The 21,301-nt window shown below is 43.4% G+C and overlaps 1 protein-coding gene and 1 long non-coding RNA gene across 14 annotated transcripts in view; both read left to right on the top strand.

The window, feature by feature from the left end:
* The window catches only part of LOC110490501 (basic helix-loop-helix ARNT-like protein 2), a 29,811-nt gene extending 17,674 nt beyond the window's left edge, over window positions 1-12,137 (top strand). For 6 of the 12 annotated variants that reach the window (XM_090200792.1, XM_021563920.3, XM_021563921.3 and 3 more), the window contains exons 15-17: window positions 4,264-4,348; window positions 4,714-4,819; window positions 10,887-12,137. In XM_090200792.1, coding sequence (XP_090056918.1) covers window positions 4,264-4,348; window positions 4,714-4,819; window positions 10,887-11,059 — 364 coding nt within the window. In that variant the 3' untranslated portion in view covers window positions 11,060-12,137. The remainder of the gene's footprint in view (window positions 1-4,263; window positions 4,349-4,713; window positions 4,820-10,886) is intronic. The other 6 variants (XM_090200797.1, XM_090200794.1, XM_090200795.1 and 3 more) reach the window with 2 other exon arrangements.
* Window positions 12,138-13,757: 1,620 nt separating this feature from the next.
* Window positions 13,758-21,024, top strand: LOC149978148 (uncharacterized). 2 transcript variants are annotated; one of them, XR_016486852.1, is made up of 2 exons: window positions 13,758-13,989; window positions 16,852-21,024. It is a non-coding gene; the product is annotated as an uncharacterized LOC149978148 (long non-coding RNA). The 2 variants fall into 2 exon arrangements; XR_016486853.1 differs by having other exon boundaries at window positions 13,758-14,870.
* The last annotated feature ends 277 nt before the right edge of the window (window positions 21,025-21,301 follow it).

The following is a 21,301-nucleotide window of genomic DNA, read 5'->3' as shown; positions in this document are numbered from 1 at the left end:
TTTGCTAGCGGTCATCAGCTACCTTTATCCCAGACAACTCTCGCCAGTCTGTACAGCGTGACTCAAACCAGAGCTAGTCAGACTTATTCTTCTCGATATCGCCGGATTCCTACCGCAAGCTCTGAACCTATTTTATTTATTTTTTTACATTTTTATTATGATTTTTTTATATATTTTTCCCACCTGGAATTATAGCAGCTAACGACCCCTGAACGCACAGCCGCTAATCTGCGGCCTGCTAGCTATCTATAGCACATTGGACTGCTGACTTAAGAGGCCATTCGGACATATTTCTTCGGCCACTATACATATTTTGCCAATTGGCCTGGTTTACCACACGGAGCCTTGCTGATCCGTCCGCTGATGTAACTGCACGAGGGGGGCACAACAGACTTCCCTCCGTCGCGTCATCCCTGTAAGGCCTTTCTGTTAGCCTACTAGCCCCGTGCCGCTAGCTGCTTGAAGCCACGCACTGGACTTATATGATCACCCGGCTACGCATGCCTTTCCCTAACGTCACCATGCCGTGTCGATTGCTGTTCTGGTTTGTAACTATTGTTTTATTTCACTGTAGAGCCTCTAGCACTGCTCAACACGCCTCGGCTAACAATTTAGTTCCACCCCCCACACACGCAGTGACATCACCTGGTTTAAATACTATTTCTAGAGACAATATCTCTTTCATTACCACTATATGCACAGGTTTACCCCCACTGTATTCACATCCTACTATACCTTTATCTGTACATTATGCCTTGAATATATTCTACCGTGCCCAGAAATCTGCTCCTTTTACTCTCTGTTCTGAACGTACTAGGCGTCCAGTTCTGTTAGCCTTTAGCCGTACCCTTATCCTACTCCTCCTCTGTTCCTCCGGTGATGTAGAGGTTAATCCAGGCCCTGCAGTGTCTACCTCCACTCCCATCCCCCAAGCTCTCTCATTTGTTGACTTCTGCAACCGTAAAAGCCTTGGTTTCATGCATGTTAACATTAGAAGCCTCCTCCCCAAGTTTTATTCACTGCCCTAGCACACTCCACCAATCCGGATGTCCTAGCCGTGTCTGAATGCTGGCTTAGGAAGACCACCAAAAACCTTGACATTTCCATTCCTACATTTTCCGACAAGATAGAACTGCCAAAGGGGACGGTGTTGCAATTTACTGCAAAGATAACCTGCAGAGTTCTGTCTTACTATCCAGGTCTGTACCCAAACAATTTGAGCTTCTACTTCTAAAAATGAACCTTTCCAGAAACAAGTCTCTCACCGTTGCCGCTTGCTATAGACCACCCTCTGCCCCCAGCTGTGCCCTCGACACCATATGTGATTTGATTGCCCCCATCTATCTTCTGAGCTCGTGCTGCTAGGTGACCTAAACTATTACATGCTTAGCACCCCGGCCATCCTACAATCTAAGCTTGATGCCCTCAATCTCACACAATTTATCATTGAACCTACCAGATATAACCACAAATCCGTAAACACGGGCACCCTCATAATATCATCCTAACTAACTCACCCTCCAAATACACCTCTGCTGTTTTCAACCAAGATCTCAGCGATCACTGCCTCATTGCCTGCATCCGTAATGGGTCTGCGAGCAAACGACCACCCCTCATCACTGTCAAACGCTCCCTAAAACACTTCTGCGAGCAAGCCTTTCTAATCGACCTGGCCGAGGTATCCTGGAACGACATTGACCTCATCCCGACAGTAGAGGATGCCTGGTTATTCTTTAAAAGTGCCTTCCTCACCATCTTAAATAGGCATGGCCCATTCAAAAAATGTAGAACCAGGAATAGATATAGCCCTTGGTTCACTCCAGACCTGTCTGCCCTTGACCAGCACAAAAACATCCTGTGGCGTTCTGCATTAGCATCGAATAGCTCCCGTGATATGCAACTTTTCAGGGAAGTTAGGAACCAATATACACAGGCAGTTAGGAAAGCTAAGGCTAGCTTTTTTAAACAGAAATTTGCATCCTGCAGTACAAACTCAAAAAAGTTCTGGGACACGGTAAAGTCCATGGAGAATGAGAGCACCTCATCCCAGCTACCCACTGCTCTGAGGCTAGGAAACACTGTTACAACCGACAAATCCACTATAATTGAGAATTTCAATAAGCATTTCTCTACGGCTGGCCATGCTTTCCACCTGGCTACCCCTACCCGGTCAACTGCCCGGCACTCTCCACAGCAACCCGCCCAAGCCCCCACCATTTCTCCTTCACCTATATCCAGATAGCTGATGTTCTGAAACAGCTGCAAAATCTGGACCCCTACAAATCAACCGGGCTAGACAATCTGGACCCTCTCTTTCTTAAATTATCTGCCGAAATTGTTACAATCCCTATTACTAGCCTGTTCGACCTCTCTTTTGTATCGTCTGAGATTCCCAAAGATTGGAAAGCTGCCGCGGTCATCCCCCTCTTCAAAGGGGGAGACACTCTAGACCCAAACTGACCTATATCTATCCTACCCTGCATCTCTAAGGTCTTCGAAAGCCAAGTTAACAAACAGATTACTGACCATTTTGAATCACATCGTACCTTCTTCGCTATGCAATGTGGTTTCCGAGCTGGTCATGGGTGCACGGCACCTCAGCCACACTCAAGGTCCTTAACGATATCATAACCGCCATCGATAAGACACATTACTGTGCAGCTGTATTCATCGACCTGGCCAAGGCTTTCGACTCTGTCAATCACCACATTCTTATTGACAGACTCAACAGCCTTGGTTTCTCAAATGATTGCCTCGCCTGGTTCACCAACTACTTCTCTGATGGGGGTGCCACAGGGTTCAATTCTCGGGCCGACTCTCTTCTATGTATACATCAATGATGTCGCTCTTGCTGCTGGCGATTCTCTAATCCACCTCTACGCAGATGACACCATTCTGTATACTTCTGGCCCTTCTTTGGACACTGTGTTAACTAACCTCCAGACGAGCTTCAATGCCATACAACTCTCCTTCCGTGGCCTCCAACTGCTCTTAAACGCAAATAAAACTAAATGCATGCTATTCAACCGATCATTGCCTGCACCTGCCCGCCCATCCAGCATCACTACTCTGGACGGCTCTGACTTAGAATAGGTGGATAACTTCAAATACCTAGGTGTCTGGCTAGACTGTAAACTCTCCTTCCAGATTCACATTAAGCATCTCCAATCCAAAATTAAATCTAAAATCGGCTTCCTATTTCGCAAAAAGCTTCCTTCACTCATGCTGCCAAACATACCCTCGTAAAACTGACCATCCTACCGATCTTTGACGATGTCATCTATAAAATAGCCTCCAACACTCTACTCAGCAAACTGGATGTAGTCTGTCACCAAAGCCCCATATACTACCCACCACTGCGACCTGTACACTCTCGTTGGCTGGCCCTCGCTTCATACTCGTCGCCAAACCCACTGGCTACAGGTTATCTACAAGTCTCTGCTAGGTAAAGCCCCGCCCTATCTCAGCTCGCTGGTCACCATAGCAGCACCCACTCGTAGCACACGTTCCAGCAGGTATATCTCACTGGTCACCCCCAAAGCCAATTCCTCCTTTGGTCGCCTTTCCTTCCAGTTCTCTGCTGCCACTGACTGGAACGAACTGCAAAAATCACTGAAGCTGGAGATTCCCATCTCCCTCACTAGCTTTAAGAACCATCTGTCAGAGCAGCTCACAGATCACTGCACCTGTTCATAGCCCATCTGTATACAGCCCATCTATCTACCTCATTCCCATACTGTATTTATTTATTTATTTAGCTCCTTTTGCACCACAGTATCTCTACTTGCACATCCATCTTTTGCACATCTACCATTCCAGTGTTTTAATTGCCATATTGTAATTACTTCGCCACCATGGCCTATTTATTGCCTTAACTCCCTTATTTGACCTTATTTGCACTCACTGTATATAGACTTTGTTTTCTTTTTTTCTACAGTATTATTGACTGTATGTTTTGTTAATTCCATGTGTAACTCTGCGTTGTTGTATGTGTTGAACTGCTATGCTTTATCTTGGCCAGGTGGCAGTTGCAAATGAGAACTTGTTCTCAACTAGCTTACCTGGTTAAATAAAGGTGAAATAAATAAATTAAATTAAATTGTTTTCAATAGCATTGTTTTTACAGAGCTTTCTGGTACTTGTACAGTCAGCTTACATCGTTTTTTGTTTTATTGGCTCCTGAACATTTTGTTACATTAGTTCTGCTTTCTTCCACCGCCAAAATGTCTCTGTTGCATAGACAATGTCTCTGTGTCTGTGCAGGGTCAATTGTTCTCCATCGAGTGGAACCTCCAGTCCCTTCTGTCCATCTCAGGACAGGTCTCCAATGGTCTCCTCTCATGCCAACGTGAGTCGCAATACCTAACGTCCCTTCTCATCCTACATTGTCTTTAGGGCCCTAGGCAGTAGTTGCATGTTGACAAAAAAACAATACTATTTTCATTACAGCATAAAGGGAGAGAGTATGGTGTTTTTTACATGCAGGTCACAACCATAACCCATTAGATACTCCCTATGAACATATGCCTTGTATAGACTACAAACTTTTAAACTGATTGTAATATTTTGATGTACTTTAACTTATCAATAACCAGGGTAAATATTACCCCTCTTAATGTGTGCACTTGAATTGTTTTGTGAATGGAACTTTGTATCAAAAAATCTAGAATAAAGAAGCTATGTATTAATATGTACCCACTTGTCCTCTTGCAGATGCCAAATGAGGAGGTGACTGACTCCGATACAGTGAGCAAGTCTGGATCAGAGTCTGCTTCAAAGGGGGCCACATACGCTGGCAGCAACACACATATGGACACAGGTAGTTACCATTTAAAATCCTATACAAAGTAATTTTTTATTAAAAACATTTATTTCACCTTTATTTAACCAGGTAGGCCAGTTGAGAACAAGTTCTAATTTACAACTGTGACCTGGCCAAGATAAAGCAAAGAAGTGCAACACAAACAACAGAGTTACACACGGGATAAACAAATGTACAGTCAATAACACAATAGAAACATCTATATACAGTGTGTGCAAATGTAGTAATACTAGGGAGATAAGGCAATAAATAGGCCATAGTGGTGAAATAATTACAATTTAGCAATTAAACACTGGAGTGATAGTGCAGAATATGAATGTGCAAGTAGAGATCCTGGGGTGCAAAGGAGCAAAAAAATTAATAACAATATGGGGATGAGGTAGTTGGGTGGACTATTTACAGATGGGCTGTGTACAGGTGCAGTGATCGGTAAGATGCTCTGACAGCTGATGCTTAAAGTTAGTGAGGGAGATATAGACTCTAGCTTCAGTGATTTTTGCAATTCATTCCAGTCATTGGCAGCAGAGAACTGGAAGGAAAGGCGGCCAAAGGAGGAGTTGGCTTTGTGGAGGACCAGTGAAAAATACTTGCTGGAGCGCGTGCTACGGGTGGGTGCTGCTATGGTGACCAGTGAGCTGAGAAGGCGGGCTTTACCTAGCAAAAACTTATAGATGACCTGGAGCCAGTCAGTTTGGTGACGAATATGAAGTGAGGGCCAGCCAATGAGAACATACAGGTCGCAGTGGTGGGTAGTATATGGGGCTTTGGTGACAAAACGGATGGCACTGTGATAGACTACATCCAATTTGCTGAGTAGAGTGTTGGAGGCTATTTTTGTAAATTACATCGCCGAAGTCAAGGATATGTAGGATAGTCAGTTTTACGAGGGTATGTTTGGCAGCATGAGTGAACGATGCTTTGTTACGAAATAGGAAGCCGATTCTAGATTTAATTTTGGATTGGAGATGCTTAATGTGAGTCTGGAAGGAGAGTTTACAGTCTTCATTGATCAGTGATCGGTTGAAGAGCATACATGTAGTTTTTCTTGCATTTTAGAGCAGATGGAGGCCATGGAAGGAGTCTTGTATGGCATTGAAGCTCATCTGGAGGTTTGTTAACACAGTGTCCAAAGAAGGGCCAGAAGTATACAAAATGGTGTCGTCTGCATAGAGGTGGATCAGCGAATCACCAGCAGCAAGAGCGACATCATTGATGAATACAGAGAAAAGAGTCAGCCCTAGAATTGAACCCTATGGCACTCCCATAGAGACTGCCAGAGGTCCGGACAACAGGCCCTCCGATTGCATGACACAAGTCATTTTTCCAACAATTGTTTACAGACGGATTATTTCACTTATAATTCACTGTATCACAATTAAAGTAGGTCAGAAGTTTACATACACCAAGTTGACTGTGCCTTTAAACAGCTTGGAAAATTCCAGAAAATGATGGCTTTAGAAAATTCTTATATGCTAATTGACATAATTTGAGTCAATTTTAGGTGTACCTGTGGATGTATTTCTTCAAACTCAGTGCCTCTTTGCTTGACATCATGGGAAAATCTAAAGAAATCAGCCAAGACCTCCGAAAAAAATTATGGACTTCCACAAGTCTGGTTTATCCTTGGGAGCAATTTCCAAAGGCCTGAAGGAACCACGTTCATCTGTACAAACAATAGTATGCAAGTATAAACACCATGGGACCACGCAGCCGCCATACCGCTCAGGAAGGAGATGCGTTCTGTCTCCTAGAGATGAACGTAGTTTGGTACGAAAAGTGCAAATCAATCCCAGAACATCAGCAAAAGACCTTGTGAAGATGCTGGAGGAAATAATCTATATCCTCAGTAAAACAAGTCCTATATCGACATAACCTGAAAGCCCGCTCAACAAGGAAGAAGCCACTGCTCCAAAACCGCCATTAAAAAAAGCCAGACTACGGTTTGCAACTGCACATGGGGACAAAGATCATACTTTTTGGAGAAATGTTCTCTGGTCTGATGAAACAAAAATATAACTGTTTGGCCATAATGACTGTCGTTATGTTTGGAGGAAAAAGGGGGACGCTTGCAAGCCGAAGAACACCATCCCAACTGTGAAACACGGGGTGGCAGCATCATGTGCTTTGCCTCAGGAGGGACGGGTGCCCTTCACAAAATAGATGGCATCCTGAGGGAGGAAAATTATGTGGATATATTGAAGCAACATCTCAAGATATCAGTCTGGAAGTTAAAGCTTGGTTGCAAATGGGTTTTCCAAATGGACAATGACCCCAAGCATACTTCCAAAGTTGTGGAAAAATGGCTTAAGGACAACAAAGTCAAGGTATTGGAGTGGTCATCACAAAGCCCTGACCTCAATCCTATAGAAAATGTGTGGGCAAAACTGAAAAAGCATGTGTAAGCAAGGAGGCCTACAAACCTGACTCAGTTACTCCAGCTCTGTCAATCGGAATGACCCAAAATTCACCCAACTTATTGTGGGAAGCTTGTGGTAGGCTACCTGAAATGTTTGACCAAAGTTAACCAATTTAATGGCAATGCTACCAAATACTAATAGAGTGTATGCAAACTTCTGACCCACTGGGAATGTGATGAAAGAAAGAAAAGCTGAAATAAATCACTCTCTTCTATTATACTGACGTTTCACATTCTTAAAATGAAGTTGGTATCCTAACTGACCTAAGACAGGGAATATTTACGAGGATTAAATGTCAGGAATTGTGAAAAACTGAGTTTAAATATATTCAAATCAAGTCAAATCAAAGTTTATTTGTCACGTGCACCGAACACAACAGGTGAAATGCTTAATTACAGGCTCTAACCAATGGTGCGGAAAAAAAGGTGTGTGTGTGTAGGTAAGTAAAGAAATAAAACAATAGTAAAAAGACATTTGAAAAAAGAGTAGCAAGGCTATATACAGACATCTGTTAGTCAGTCTTATTGAGGTAGTATGTACATGTAGGTATCGTTAAAGTGACAATGCATATATGATGAACAGAGTAGCAGAAGCGTAAAAAGAGGGGTTGGCGGGTGGTGGGTGGGACACAATGCAGATAGCCCGGTTAGCCAATGTGCGGGAGCACTGGTTGGTCGGGCCAATTTAGGTAGTATGTACATGAATATATAGTTAAAGTGACTGTGCATATAAGATAAACAGAGAGTAGCAGCAGTGTAAAGTGGGGGGTTACACAATGCAAATAGTCCGGGTAACCATTTGGTTACCTGTTCAGGAGTCTTATGGCTTGGCGGTAAGAACTGTTGAGATGCCTTTTTTCCTACACTTGGCACTCCGGTACCGCTTGCCATGCGGTAGTAGAGAGAACATTCTATGACTGGGGTGGCTGGGGTCTTTGACAATTTTTAGGGCCTTCCTCTGACACCGCCTGGTGTAGAGGTCCTGGGTGGCAGGCAGCTTTAATCCAGTGATGTACTGGGCCGTACGCACTACCCTCTGAAGTGCCTTGCGATCGGAGGCCGAGCAATTGCCGTACCAGGCAGTGATGCAACCGGTCAGGATGCTCTCGATGTTGCAGCTGTAGAACCTTTTGAGAATCTCTGGACCCATGCCAAATCTTTTTAGTTTCCTGATGGGGGAAGGTTATGGGGATAGGTTGTTATTCTGGCACCACCCGGCCAGGTCTCTGACCTCCTCCCTATAGGCTGTCTCGTCATTGTCAGTGATCACTGTTGTGTCGTCAGCAAACGTAATGATGGTATTGGAGTTGTGCTTAGCCATGCAGTCGTGGGTGAACAGGGAGTACAGGAGGGGACTGAGCACGCACCCCTGGGGAGCTCCAATGTTGAGGATCAGCGTGGCAGATGTGTTGCTACCTACCCTCACCACCTGGGGGCGGCCTGTCAGGAAGTCCAGGATCCAGTTGCAGAGGGAGGTGTTTAGTCACAGGTTCCTTTGCTTGGTGATGAGCTTTGAGGGAACTATGGTGTTGAACACTGAGCTGTAGTCAATGGGCAGCATTCTCACATAGGTGTTCATTTTGTCCAGGTGGGAAAGGGCATTGTGGAGTGCAATAGAGATTGCATCATCTGTGGATCTGTTTGGGCGGTATGCAAATTGGAGTGGGTCTAGGGTTTCTGGGATAATGGTGTTGATGTGAGCTATTACCAGCCTTTCAAAGCACTTCATGGCTACGGACGTGAGTGCTACGGGTCTGTAGTCATTTAGGCAGGTTGCGTTTGTGTTCTTGGGCACAGGGACTATGGTGGTCTGTTTGAAGCATGTTGGTATTACAGACTCAATCAGGGACATGTTGAAAATGTCAGTGAAGACACCTGCCAGTTGGTCAGCACATGCCCGGAGCACCTGTCCTGGTAATCCGTCTAGCCCCGCAACCTTGTGTATGTTGACCTGTTTAAAGGTCTTACTCACGTCGGCTACAGAGAGCGTGATCACACAGTCGTCCGGAACAGCTGATGCTCTCATGTATGCCTCCGTGTTGCTTGCCTCGAAGCGAGCATACAAGTGACTTTGCTCGTCTGGTAGGCTCGTGTCACTGGGCAGCTTGCGGCTGTGCTTCCCTTTGTAGTCTGTAATAGTTTGCAAGCCCTGACACATCCGATGAGCGTTGGAGCCGGTGTAGTATGATTCAATCTTAGCCCGGTATTGACGCTTTGCCTGTTTGATGGTTCGTCGCAGAGCATAGCGGGATTTCTTGTAAGCTTCTGGGTTAGAGTCCCGCACCTTGAAAGAGGCAGCTCTACCCTTTAGTTCAGTACGAATGTTCCCTGTAATCCATGGCTTCTGGTTGGGGTATGTATGTACAGTCACTGTGGGCACAACCTCCTCAATGCACTTTTTGATAAAGCCAGTGACTGATGTGGTGTATTCCTCAATGTCATCGGAAGAATCCCGGAACATGTTCCAGTCTGTGATAGCAAAGCAGTCCTGTAGTTTAGCATCTGCTTCATCTGACCATTTTTTTATAGACCATGCTTCCTGCTAGTGCTTCCTGCTTTTAATTTTTGCTTCTAAGCAGGAATCAGGATGATAGAGTTGTGGTCGGATTTACCAAATGGAAGGCGATGGAGAGCTTTGTACGCGTCTCTGTGTGTGGAGTAATTGTGGTCTAGAATTTGTTTTCCCTCTGGTTGCACATTTAGCATGTTGATAGAGATTTGGTAGAACTGATTTAAGTTTCCCTGCATTAAAGTCTCCGGCAACCAGGATCGCCGCCTCTGGGTGAGTGGTTTCCTGTTTGCTTATTTCCTTATAGAGCTCACTGAGTGCGGTCTTAGTGCCAGCATCTGTCTGTGGTGGTAAATAAACAGCCATGAAAAGTATAGTTGAGAACTCTCTAGGAAAGTAGTGTGGCCTGCAGTTTATCACAATATACTCTACTTCAGGCGAGCAAAATCTAGAGACTTCCTTAGATTTATTGCACCAGCTGTTGTTTACAAATAGGCACAGACCACCCCCCATGACGACATGGATATTCAGCTAGCGGGATACACGCCGGTGCAGCGTGTATCCCGCTAGCTGAATATCCATGTCGTCATTCAGTCACGATTCCGTGAAGCATAGGATATTACAGTTTTTGATGTCCCATTGGTAGGATATTTGTGATCTTACCTCGTCTAGTTCATTGTCCAAGGATTGCACATTGGCGAGTAATATTGACGATAATGGCAGCTTTCCTAGTTGTCTTCTGCGGGTCCGAAATAGGGATCCGGCTCTTCGTTCTCTAGGTCTTTTCCTTTTGCGAATAATTGGGATGTCTGCCCTGTGGGGTGTTTGGAGAATATCGTGTGAGTCCCGCTTGTTGTTGTTGTTGAAGAAATCTTTGTCTAATCCGAGGTGAGTGATCGCTGTCCTGATATCCAGAAGCTCTTTTCTTCCGTAAGATACTGTTGCAGAAACATTATGTACAAAATAATTTACAAATATCGCAGAAAACCCCCACATAATAGCACAATTGGTTAGGAGACCGTAAAACGGCGGCCATCTCCTCCGGTCCCATTTGCCTTATTTGGCTAAGGTGTATGTAAACGTCCATCTTCAACTGTATGACTAACATAACTTTGTGTATTGGTTGATTTTGATGACAGCCCGTTCCCCCCCAGCAGAGAGCTCCCAGATGGACCTGGACAGCATGGTGGGACCAGGCCTCGGTATCCTGAGCAACGACGAGGCTGCCATGGCCGTCATCATGAGCCTGCTGGAGACTGATGCCAACCTGGGGGACGCAGTAGACTTTGACAACATGCACTGGTCTCACTAGCAGAGATTCAAATGCCATGAATTCAGGAGAAGAATTTAGATTCCAATTCAAGATTTGAAAAATGCTATTTATTCTTATCTACATTACTTCATTTATTTAAGCATTTTCAAAGAGGATTTCTACCAATTCCTGAATTGGGATTTCAATTCACTTCCAGAATTGAAATGGAATTGACCCCCAACTCCATCAGTCCTTAACTCTGTAGTTTATGGTTAGACAAACTCCATCCAGGGACTATTTTCATGTGCTCCGCTACCAATGAAACAGATGTATGTGCTTCTGAGGAACTTCTACAGCTCTCTGTTTAAGTTTCAGCAAGAGAAATCCAGCCTGAGCTAAAATCAGCAAACTCTTTGGTGGCTTGCACAGCTGGTTCAATTGGTGGGGATTTTTTTGATCAATGTTTCAATGTAACAATGTGTACTAAAACCACCCGAGTTTGTCTATATCTGAGGGGTCACAGATCGATACCAGTTCGGTACTCTTGGGGTTCCCGCAGGTGTGAAAGTGATCAACCCAAATTCCAAGGGAGTGGACAAAGGCATAGGTTAATCAATTACAAAGTATATTAACTTTGAACACTGATCACTTGTGGAATAACTTAAAATGAAACATTACAACTGTGTCTTCACTCAAATTTTCATTGTCTGTTATTACAAAGTGAAATTGTATATTGTTCTTTTTGCTCTTGCGTTGTAGGCTTCTGTGTAGATGAATCAATATTGCTGCCATGTCTATTGCATAGACAAAGAGGCATACCTTTTTCTGAAGTCACTCAGAAGTAGAGCTACTTCTCTTGAAATGTTTTATTTACACTGAAACAGAACACCCTGAAGATGCACCTGCAGGGATGTGATGGAGGCTAAACGCACAAACACTTTTGTATTTTGTGAAAAGCATTTACACATTTATTATGCAACGTTGGCGTTCTTAGCAATAGCGTGTGCGTTGCCTATCCTAGAGCAACACAATGGAAATAAGCTCTCAGGCTTTATTATGTTTTGTCCTCAATGGTTTTAAGTATCTGGTCTTCAACTTTTTAATGATCAAATAAAATACTCACTGCCTGTCACCACAACCAGCGTTCAGCTCTTACTCACTATAATTCTTTACCACTACATCCCTGTTCATCTGAGCTCATACAAACACATCCTAGTTTGTTTGAAATGTGGAGGTGTGAAACAATCCAGTCAAGGAAAACAATGCTTGCAAACAACCTTTTGAACCTCGATCCAATCTAAATGCAGTGTACATTTTGTTCTGCAATTGTGATTACCACTTGAGGGACAAAAAGGAAAAATATCAGTGAATCCATAAAGACTTGAATTGCAATGATGTGTGCACTCCTGCAGTGTTGATTTTTGTTGAACTTTTTGGGTGAGGGAAGATCATGGCTTCATGTGCAAAGAATCAAGTAATCTGGCACAGAAAAGCAAATGAATTGGCTGCATGTCAAACTTTGATATTCTTTTGCTCTGACCAATGTATCCACGCAATGCAATTGCAAAAAACAAATCTGAACTCATTAACAAAGTTTTATATAAAATGTTTTTATCTTGAAAGTTTGTAAATGTCATTTATAGGCATGACTTAAATATAGAAAATCTGAAAACAGCATTTCAACTCAGATTAAATATTAAAAAATATGTATGTGAATGCAATAGTTATCAAGAGTAATTGTCGTTAGGAGTACTATGGTCCTTACACTACCCTCTTCCTTTAGAAAGTGAGTCCCTCTGCTTCACTCTCACAAGTCCCTTGTGCTCGTACTGATGGGAAATCATTTTTATGACCTCTCAGCAGCGCTATCCCACTTTTGACACCCAACGTAGTTAATTCAGGGGGTACCGACCAAGATTTGATCCCGGTCCCTGTGACTGTCAGTTCAACACCTTAGCCAATACTGTATGTGTGTGCCACCTAAATTATGTCTTCCATAGAGATTAATGTGTTGACTTAACAGACAATTGAAAAATAATTGGCTCAGTTGGTAGAGCATGGTGCTTGCAACACCAGGATTGTGCGTTTGATTCCCGGGGCCACCCATACCTAAAACATATGCAAGACTAAGACGCTTTGGATAAAAGTGTTTGCTAAATGGCATATATTATATTACTTTTGACCAGGTATTTCCTAAACTAAATCAGAGGGCAATTTCCATGGTCCAATTAGAGTGGAATTTTTGCGTTATTATTTGGCTTAACTTACGGTAAGCTATTTCCTTGTTCGAGTAACTCAGCATTTCTCTTAGTGTCATAGTCTCTGAGCACAGTTGAGGCTGTATCTCACTAAAAGCGGTAAGCATTCCCACTTCCTGTTTTTAGGATCCTATTAAATCAGATGTAGTTGCTGACTTACTTTGTTTGTCTGTATAAAATCAAGATGTCTAATATCTGACAATGGATAAGAGTCCAGTCTTTAAGTACAGGCACTGCCCTCTCTAAATATGAGCTTTACATTGCCAAAGCTAACACCTGTACACAGATCTCATAGTAGGTAACTAATAGCCAGCATATTGTGGCAAAGAAGGGGGTCGAGTGATAAATGGCAGATATGTGAGAGCAAAACTAATAAACGGGCTCTGCACTCTCACTAAAATGGCCACCCCGATCAGAACTACATATTGCAAAATGGCCGACAGCCAAAAAGACAATACCCAGGAGCAAGAGGAATGCTTAGAAGGTGGGGCCAAGCCACAGATAAGGGGTCAAGACAAACCAGGAAGAGAGAGTGGAAGGGCTGGAAGGATCTGTGAGCCATAGACAAAGAGACAATATATATCGGCTGGATTTGTATGAGCTGGACTGTTTGGACTTACCTGTTGGTGTTTGGACCTGGACCTACTGAGAACCCGATTCGTGTACCGAACCCTGCTATCCTTGACCTCGCCTGCGGCCTGGGTGGACCAGGACAGAGAAACAAACACACAGGTATTGTCCTGTTCGAAGAACTCTCATTCTGGGGTGATTTTGGTGACGGTTTCCCGCTTAATTTGTAACAAACTCTCCTAATCTTGAAGAGGTTTGTTACACGTGGTGGAGAATGCGGGAATATGGACTGACCATACTGCTTGTTAGGTAGAAGAAAACAAATGTTCAGTTAGCACTCGAAAGGGGAGTCAGGTTATTTTTGTGGCTTTTGTTTGGTTAGGACAGTTTGCTGGGGGAAATGAGTATGGAGTATGAGGCAACTAGAGTTCAACAAATATTTCATCAGGATGCAATGCCAATGTATCAGGACACGTTACAGGTCCAGCACCTCAGCAATCAGCTGCTCAGAGAAGAGCAAGAGAAAAACACCCGGGAGTTAAGAGAAGGCCTAAAGGGGCTAGCGGACCAAATTTGGGCTCAGTTACCAGCTGCAAATACCCAGAGGCGGGCCAATCATTTTCTTCAAAAAATGACAAAGCAGGATGATGTGGAAGCATATCTCACCACATTCAAAAGGACGGCAGAGAGAGAGGATTGGCCGAAAGAAGAATGGGCAGGGCTTCTGGCACCATACATTGCAGGGGATGCTCAAAAAGCGTATTTCGACCTGGAGTTGAAAGATGCACAGGATTACGATAAACTAAAGGGATAGATTTTGACTAGACTGGGAGGGACCGATACCGTGAGGGCACATCGCTTCCACCAGTGGTCCTACCGAACTGGACAACCCCGGAACGCAGATGTTCGACTTGATTCACCTGGCATGGAAATGGTTGCGACCGGAGAACAGTTCATCCGCCGAGATCTTTGAGACCATCGTACTCGACCAGTTTCAGCGAGGTCTACCCCAAGAAGTTTGACGATCGGTTGGCCAGAATGAGGTACTTTCCGCCGACCATCTCGTGGGCCTGGTTGAACGGTATTGTACAGCAGGAACAGCTGAGCAGGCACAACAAACATGTGTATGATAAAGGTTGAAGGGAAAGGGGTTGAAGCACTGTTGGAGTCCGGCAGTATGCTAACCCTGGTCGTTGCAAACCTAGTGCCGACTCATAAACTGGATACAAGTCAGGATATCAGTATTACGTGCATTCATGGGGATACCCGCTCATACCCCACAGCCTTAGTGAGCATACAAACCGAGAACGGGCTGCTAGATTATGAGGTCGGCGTGGTCCCAAAGATGCCATATGATGTAATACTGGGTAGATACTTTGCGAAGTTAGGCCAAAAGAACGGCATTTTTGAGAAGACAACAACCCTGACCAAGCAGGAAGTAGCATGTAGCCTTCAACCAAAGCCAAGAAAAGAGAAGGTCTCCCTCAGCTCCCAGCTGTGCCCTGGACACCATATGTGAATTGATTGTCCCCCATCTATCTTCAGAGTTCGTTCTGTTAGGTGACCTAAACTGGGATATGCTTAACACCCCGGCAGTTCTACAATCTAAGCTTGATGCCCTCAATCTCACACAAATTATCAAGGAACCCACCAGGTACAACCCTAAATCTGTAAACATGGACCCCAACATAAATATTATCCTGACCAACTTGCCCTCCAAATACACCTCTGCTGTTTTCAATCAGGATCTCAGCGATCACTGCCTCAATGCCTGCATCCGCTATGGGTCTGCGGTCAAACGACCACCCCTCATCACTGTCAAACGCTCCCTAAAACGTTTCTGCGAGCAGGCCTTTCTAATCGACCTGGCCTTGGTATCCTGGAAGGATATTGGCCTCCTCCCATCAGTTGAGGATGCCTGGTTCTTCTTTAAAAGTAATTTCCTCACCATCTTAAATAAGCATGCCCCTTTCAAAAACGGTAGAACTAAGAACAGATATAGCCCTTGGTTCACTCCAGACCTGACTGCCCTCAACCAGCACAAAAACATCCTGTGGCGTACTGCAATAGCATTGAATAGTCCCCGTGATATGCAACTTTTTAGGGAAGTCAGGAACCAATACATGCAGTCAGTCAGGAAAGCAAAGTCTAGCTCTGTGTTAACAAACCTCCAGACGAGCTTCAATACCATACAACACTCCTTCCGTGGCCTCCAACTGCTCTTAAATGCTAGTAAATCTAAATGCATGCTTTTCAACCGTTTGTTGCCCGCACCGGCCCGCCCGACTAGCATCACTACTCTGGACGGTTCTGACTTAGAATATGTGGACAACTACAAATACCTACATGTCTGGCTAGAGAGTAAACTCTCCTTCCAGACATATTAAACATCTCCAATCCAAAATTAAATCTAGAATCGGGCTTTCTATTTCACAACAAATCATCCTACACTCACGCCGCAAAACATACCCTAGTAAAACTGACTATCCTACAGATCCTCGACTTCGGCTATGTAATTTACAAAATAGCCTACAACACTCAACTGGATGCAGTTTGCTGAGTAATCACAGTGCCATCTGTTTTGTCACCAAAGCCCCATATACCACCCACCACTGCGACCTGTGTGCTCTAGTCGGCTGGCCCTAGCTACATATTCGTCACCAGACCCACTGGCTCCAGGTCATCTATAAGTCGTTGCTAGGTAAAGCTCACCTTATCTCAGCTCACTGGTCATGATAACAACACCCACTCGTAGCACTCGCTCCAGCAGGTATATCTTACTGGTCATCCCCCAAAGCCAACACATTTGGCCGCCTTTCCTTTCCGTTCTCTGCTGCCAATGACTGGAACGAATTGCAAAAATCGCTGAAGCTGGAGATTTCTATTTCCCTCACTAACTTTTAACATCAGCTATCTGAGCAACTAACCGATCGCCGCAGCTGTACATAGCCCATCTGTAAATAGCCCATCCAATCTACCTACTTCATCCCCATATTGTTTTTCTTTACTTTTTCTTTTCTACAGATTACAACATGGCCAACAGCCAAAACTACAATTCCCAGAAGCAATGGGAACGCTCAGGTGGGCCCGACCCACAGATAAGGGGTCAAGACCAACCAGAAAGACAGAGAGGAAGGATCTGTGAGCCATAGAGAAAGAGACGATATACAGTGGGGAGAACAAGTATTTGATACACTGCCGATTTTGCAGGTTTTCCTACTTACAAAACATGTAGAGGTCTGTAATTTTTATCATAGGTACACTTCAACTGTGAGAGACTGAATCTAAAAGGAAATCCAGAAAATCACATTGAATGATTTTTAAGTAATTAATTTGCATTTTATTGCATGACATAAGTATTTGATACATCAGAAAAGCAGAACTTAATATTTGGTACAGAAAATTTTGTTTGCAATTACAGAGATCATACATTTCCTGTAGTTCTTGACCAGGTTTGCACACACTGCAGCAGGGATTTTGGCCCACTCCTCCATACAGACCTTCTCTAGATCCTTCAGGTTTCGGGGCTGTCGCTGGGCAATATGGACTTTCAGCTCCCTCCAAAGATTTTCTATTGGGTTCAGGTCTGGAGACTGGCTAGGCCACTCCAGGACCTTGAAATGCATCTTACGGAGCCACTCCTTAGTTACCCTGGCTGTGTGTTTCGGGTCGTTGTCATGCTGGAAGACCCAGCCATGACCCATCTTCAATGCTCTTATTGAGGGAAGGAGGTTGTTGGCCAAGATCTCACGATACATGGCCCCATACATCCTCCCCTCAATACGGTGCAGTCGTTCTGTCCCCTTTGCAGAAAAGCATCCCCAAAGAATGATGTTTCCATCTCCATGCTTCATGGTTGGGATGGTGTTCTTGGGGTTGTACTCCTCCTCCTTCTTCCTCCAAACACGGCGAGTGGAGTTTAGACCAAAAAGCTCTATTTTTGTCTCATCAGACCACATGACCTTCACCCATTCCTCCTCTGGATCATCCAGATGGTCATTGGCAAACTTCAGACGGGCCTGGACATGCACTGGCTTGAGCAGGGGGACCTTGCGTGCGCTGCAGGATTTTAATACATGGCGGCGTAGTGTGTTACTAATGGTTTTCTTTGAGACTGTGGTCCCAGCTCTCTTCAGGTCATTGACCAGGTCCTGCCATGTAGTTCTGGGCTGATCCCTCACCTTCCTCATGATCATTGATGCCCCATGAGGTGAGATCTTGCATGGAGCCCCAGACCGAGGGTGATTGACCGTCAACTTGAACTTCTTCCATTTTCTAATAATTGCGCCAACAGTTGTTGCCTTCTCACTAAGCTGCTTGCCTGTAGCTCATCCCAGCCTTGTGCAGGTCTACAATTTTATCCTTGATGTCCTTACACAGCTCTCTGGTCTTCGCCATTGTGGAGAAGTTGGAGTCTGTTTGATTGAGTGTGTGGACAGGTGTCTTTTATATAGGTAACGAGTTCAAACAGGTGCAGTTAATACAGGTAATGAGTGGAGAACAGGGGGGCTTCTTAAAGAAAAACTAACAGGTCGGTGAGAGACGGAATTCTAACTGGTTGGTAGGTATTCAAATACTTATGTCATGCAATAAAATGCAAGGAATTACTTAAAAATCATACAATGTGATTTTCTGGATTTTTGTTTTAGATTCCGTCTCTCACAGTTGAAGTGCACCTATGATAAAAATTAAAAAGTTTAAATCCTTTGTAATTTTTCCAACCCACTCTTTCAAATGGTATAATATAAATAGTTTTCTATTTTATTATTTTAAAATGTCTAACCTGTAAAATGTATATTTTGGTAGCGTTTTTCCAATTTTCTAATATACCTTTTTCTGTTTGAAAAATGTAAGTTGAAATATTGTTATGATTTGTAGGAAAAACAGTGATTTCTAGGTCAAGTGGATGCCACCACTACAGTGAGGGGGAGATCAACCTAGTCTACCTACACTGTAGTGCATTCATGCCTGTCCAAAGTGCACTGAAAAAAAGGTTCTTAAATGGTTCTTCCTTAGCTCTTAAGGTTAATTGGAGAACTCTTGCCCGATAAATAACCTTGGAGTTAAGTGAGGAGTTTGACATGGCATCCACGATTTTTCAGAATTCTAAAAGGTACTTGAAATGTTTGGAGGTTAATTACCTATAGTTTTAATTTTTCAGTTTAACATTTATAGTGTTGTTTCAGGAGTTAAATGAACACCCAGTGGTGTAAAATAACCCTCATGTTGGTGTAAATAACCAGACTTGAACCAAAACCACGCTGATGATTATATTTCCCAGCATGCTCCATTGCAGGGAAGATTTTTCATTTTATTTTCCAATAGCTATAGCTATTAATTGATTAATTAATCTTATGCTACCCCAGTTATAAATAACACTTTTTTTCTAAACGAATCCAATCTGTTACTTGGACTTTTTGCAACCATTATTGAATTGGTTGTTCCAGTTTAGAAGTTTTAGGTAGTCTCATCATTCAAATATCCCAACCCTGACAATCATTCTGAATACAGGTTAGGGGTGAATAAAAATGTCAAATGTTTACACATCACTTTGAAAGCCAGCATAATGTGACTTGCAGGCCTGATGTGATTAGTTTCAGGCCACTGTACTAGGGTAAAATTAGGCCATCAAAATAATTGTATGTTTAAAAAATATATATTTTGGAAAGGTTTTATTGAAGCATTTTCCTTTAAAAACAGCTCATAATTCTTTTACATCATTTGTATATACAGTGGGGCAAAAAAGTATTTAGTCAGCCACCAATTGTGCAAGTTCTCCCACTTAAAAAGATGAGAGAGGCCTGTAATTTTCATCATAGGTACACTTCAACTATGACAGACAAAATGAGAAAATAAATCCAGAAAATCACATTGTAATATTTTTAATGAATTTATTTGCAAATTATGGTGGAAAATAAGTATTTGGTCAATAACAAAAGTTTATCTCAATACTTTGTTAAATACCCTTTGTTGGCAATGACAGAGGTCAAACATTTTCTGTAAGTCTTCACAAGGGTTTCACACACTGTTGCTGGTATTTTGGCCCATTCCTCCATGCAGATCTCCTCTAGAGCAGTGATGTTTTGGGGCTGTTGCTGGGCAACATGGACTTTCAACTCCCTCCAAATATTTTCTATAGGGTTGAGATCTGGAGACTGGCTAGGCCACTCCAGGACCTTGAAATGCTTCTTACGAAGCCACTCCTTTGTTGCCAGGGCGGTGTGTTTGGGATCATTGTCATGTTGAAAGACCCAGCCATGTTTCATCTTCAATGCCCTTGCTGATGGAAGGAGGTTTTCACTCAAAATCTCACGATACATGGCCCCATTCATTCTTTCCTTTACACGGATCAGTCGCCCTGCTCCCTTTGCAGAAAAACAGCCCCAAAGCAGGATGTTTCCACCCCCATGCTTCACAGTAGGTATGGTGTTCTTTGGATGCAACTCAGCATTCTTTGTCCTCCAAACACGACGAGTTGAGTTTTTACCAAAAAGTTATATTTTGGTTTCATCTGACCATATGACATTCTCCCAATCTTCTCCGGGATCATCCAAATGCTCTCTAGCAAACTTCAGACGGGCCTAGACATGTACTGGCTTAAGCAGGGGGACACGTCTGGCACTGCAGGATTTGAGTCCCTGGCGCTGTAGTGTGTTACTGATGGAAGGCTTTGTTACTTTGGTCAGCTCTCTGCCAGCTCTCTGCAGGTCATTCACTAGGTCCCCCCGTGGGGTTCTGGGATTTTTGCTCACCGTTCTTGTGATAATTTTGACCCCACGGGGTGAGATCTTGCGTGGAGCCCCAGATCAAGGGAGAATATCAGTGGTCTTGTATGTCTTCCATTTCCTAATAATTTCTCCCACAGTTGATTTCTTCAAACCAAGCTGCTTACCTATTGCAGATTCAGTCTTCCCAGCCTGGTGCAGGTCTACAATTTTGTTTCTGGTGTCCTTTGACAGCTCTTTGGTCTTGGCCATAGTGGAGTTTCGAGTGTGGCTGTTTGAGGATGTGGACAGGTGTCTTTTATACTGATAACAAGTTCAAACAGGTGCTATTAATACAGGTAACGAGTGGAGGACAGAGGAGCCTCTTAAAGAATAAGTTACAGGTCTGTGAGACCCAGAAGTCTTGCTTGTTTGTAGGTGACCAAATACTTATTTCCACCATAATTTGCAAATAAATTCATAAAAAATCCTACAATGTGATTTTCTAGATTTTTTTTCCTAATTTTGTCTGTCATAGTTGAAGTGTACCTATGATGTAAATTACAGGCCTCATCTTTTTAAGTGGGAGAACTTGCACAACTGGTGGCTGACTAAATACTTTTTTTGCCCCACTGTATAGAAACGGCATAAGATGCATTGAATATTACATTTACATTTAAAAAAAAATAAAACAACCATGAATACAAGTACTTTTTCTTGTAAAAATCCAATCTGTAAAATGTCATTTTAAAATGTGCACAAAGGATTTC

Source organism: Oncorhynchus mykiss, chromosome 15 (assembly GCF_057628025.1).
Source record: "Oncorhynchus mykiss isolate SJ-2025 chromosome 15, ASM5762802v1, whole genome shotgun sequence".
NCBI classification, from domain to species: domain Eukaryota; kingdom Metazoa; phylum Chordata; class Actinopteri; order Salmoniformes; family Salmonidae; genus Oncorhynchus; species Oncorhynchus mykiss.
This window is presented reverse-complemented; position numbering and strand designations above follow the sequence as displayed.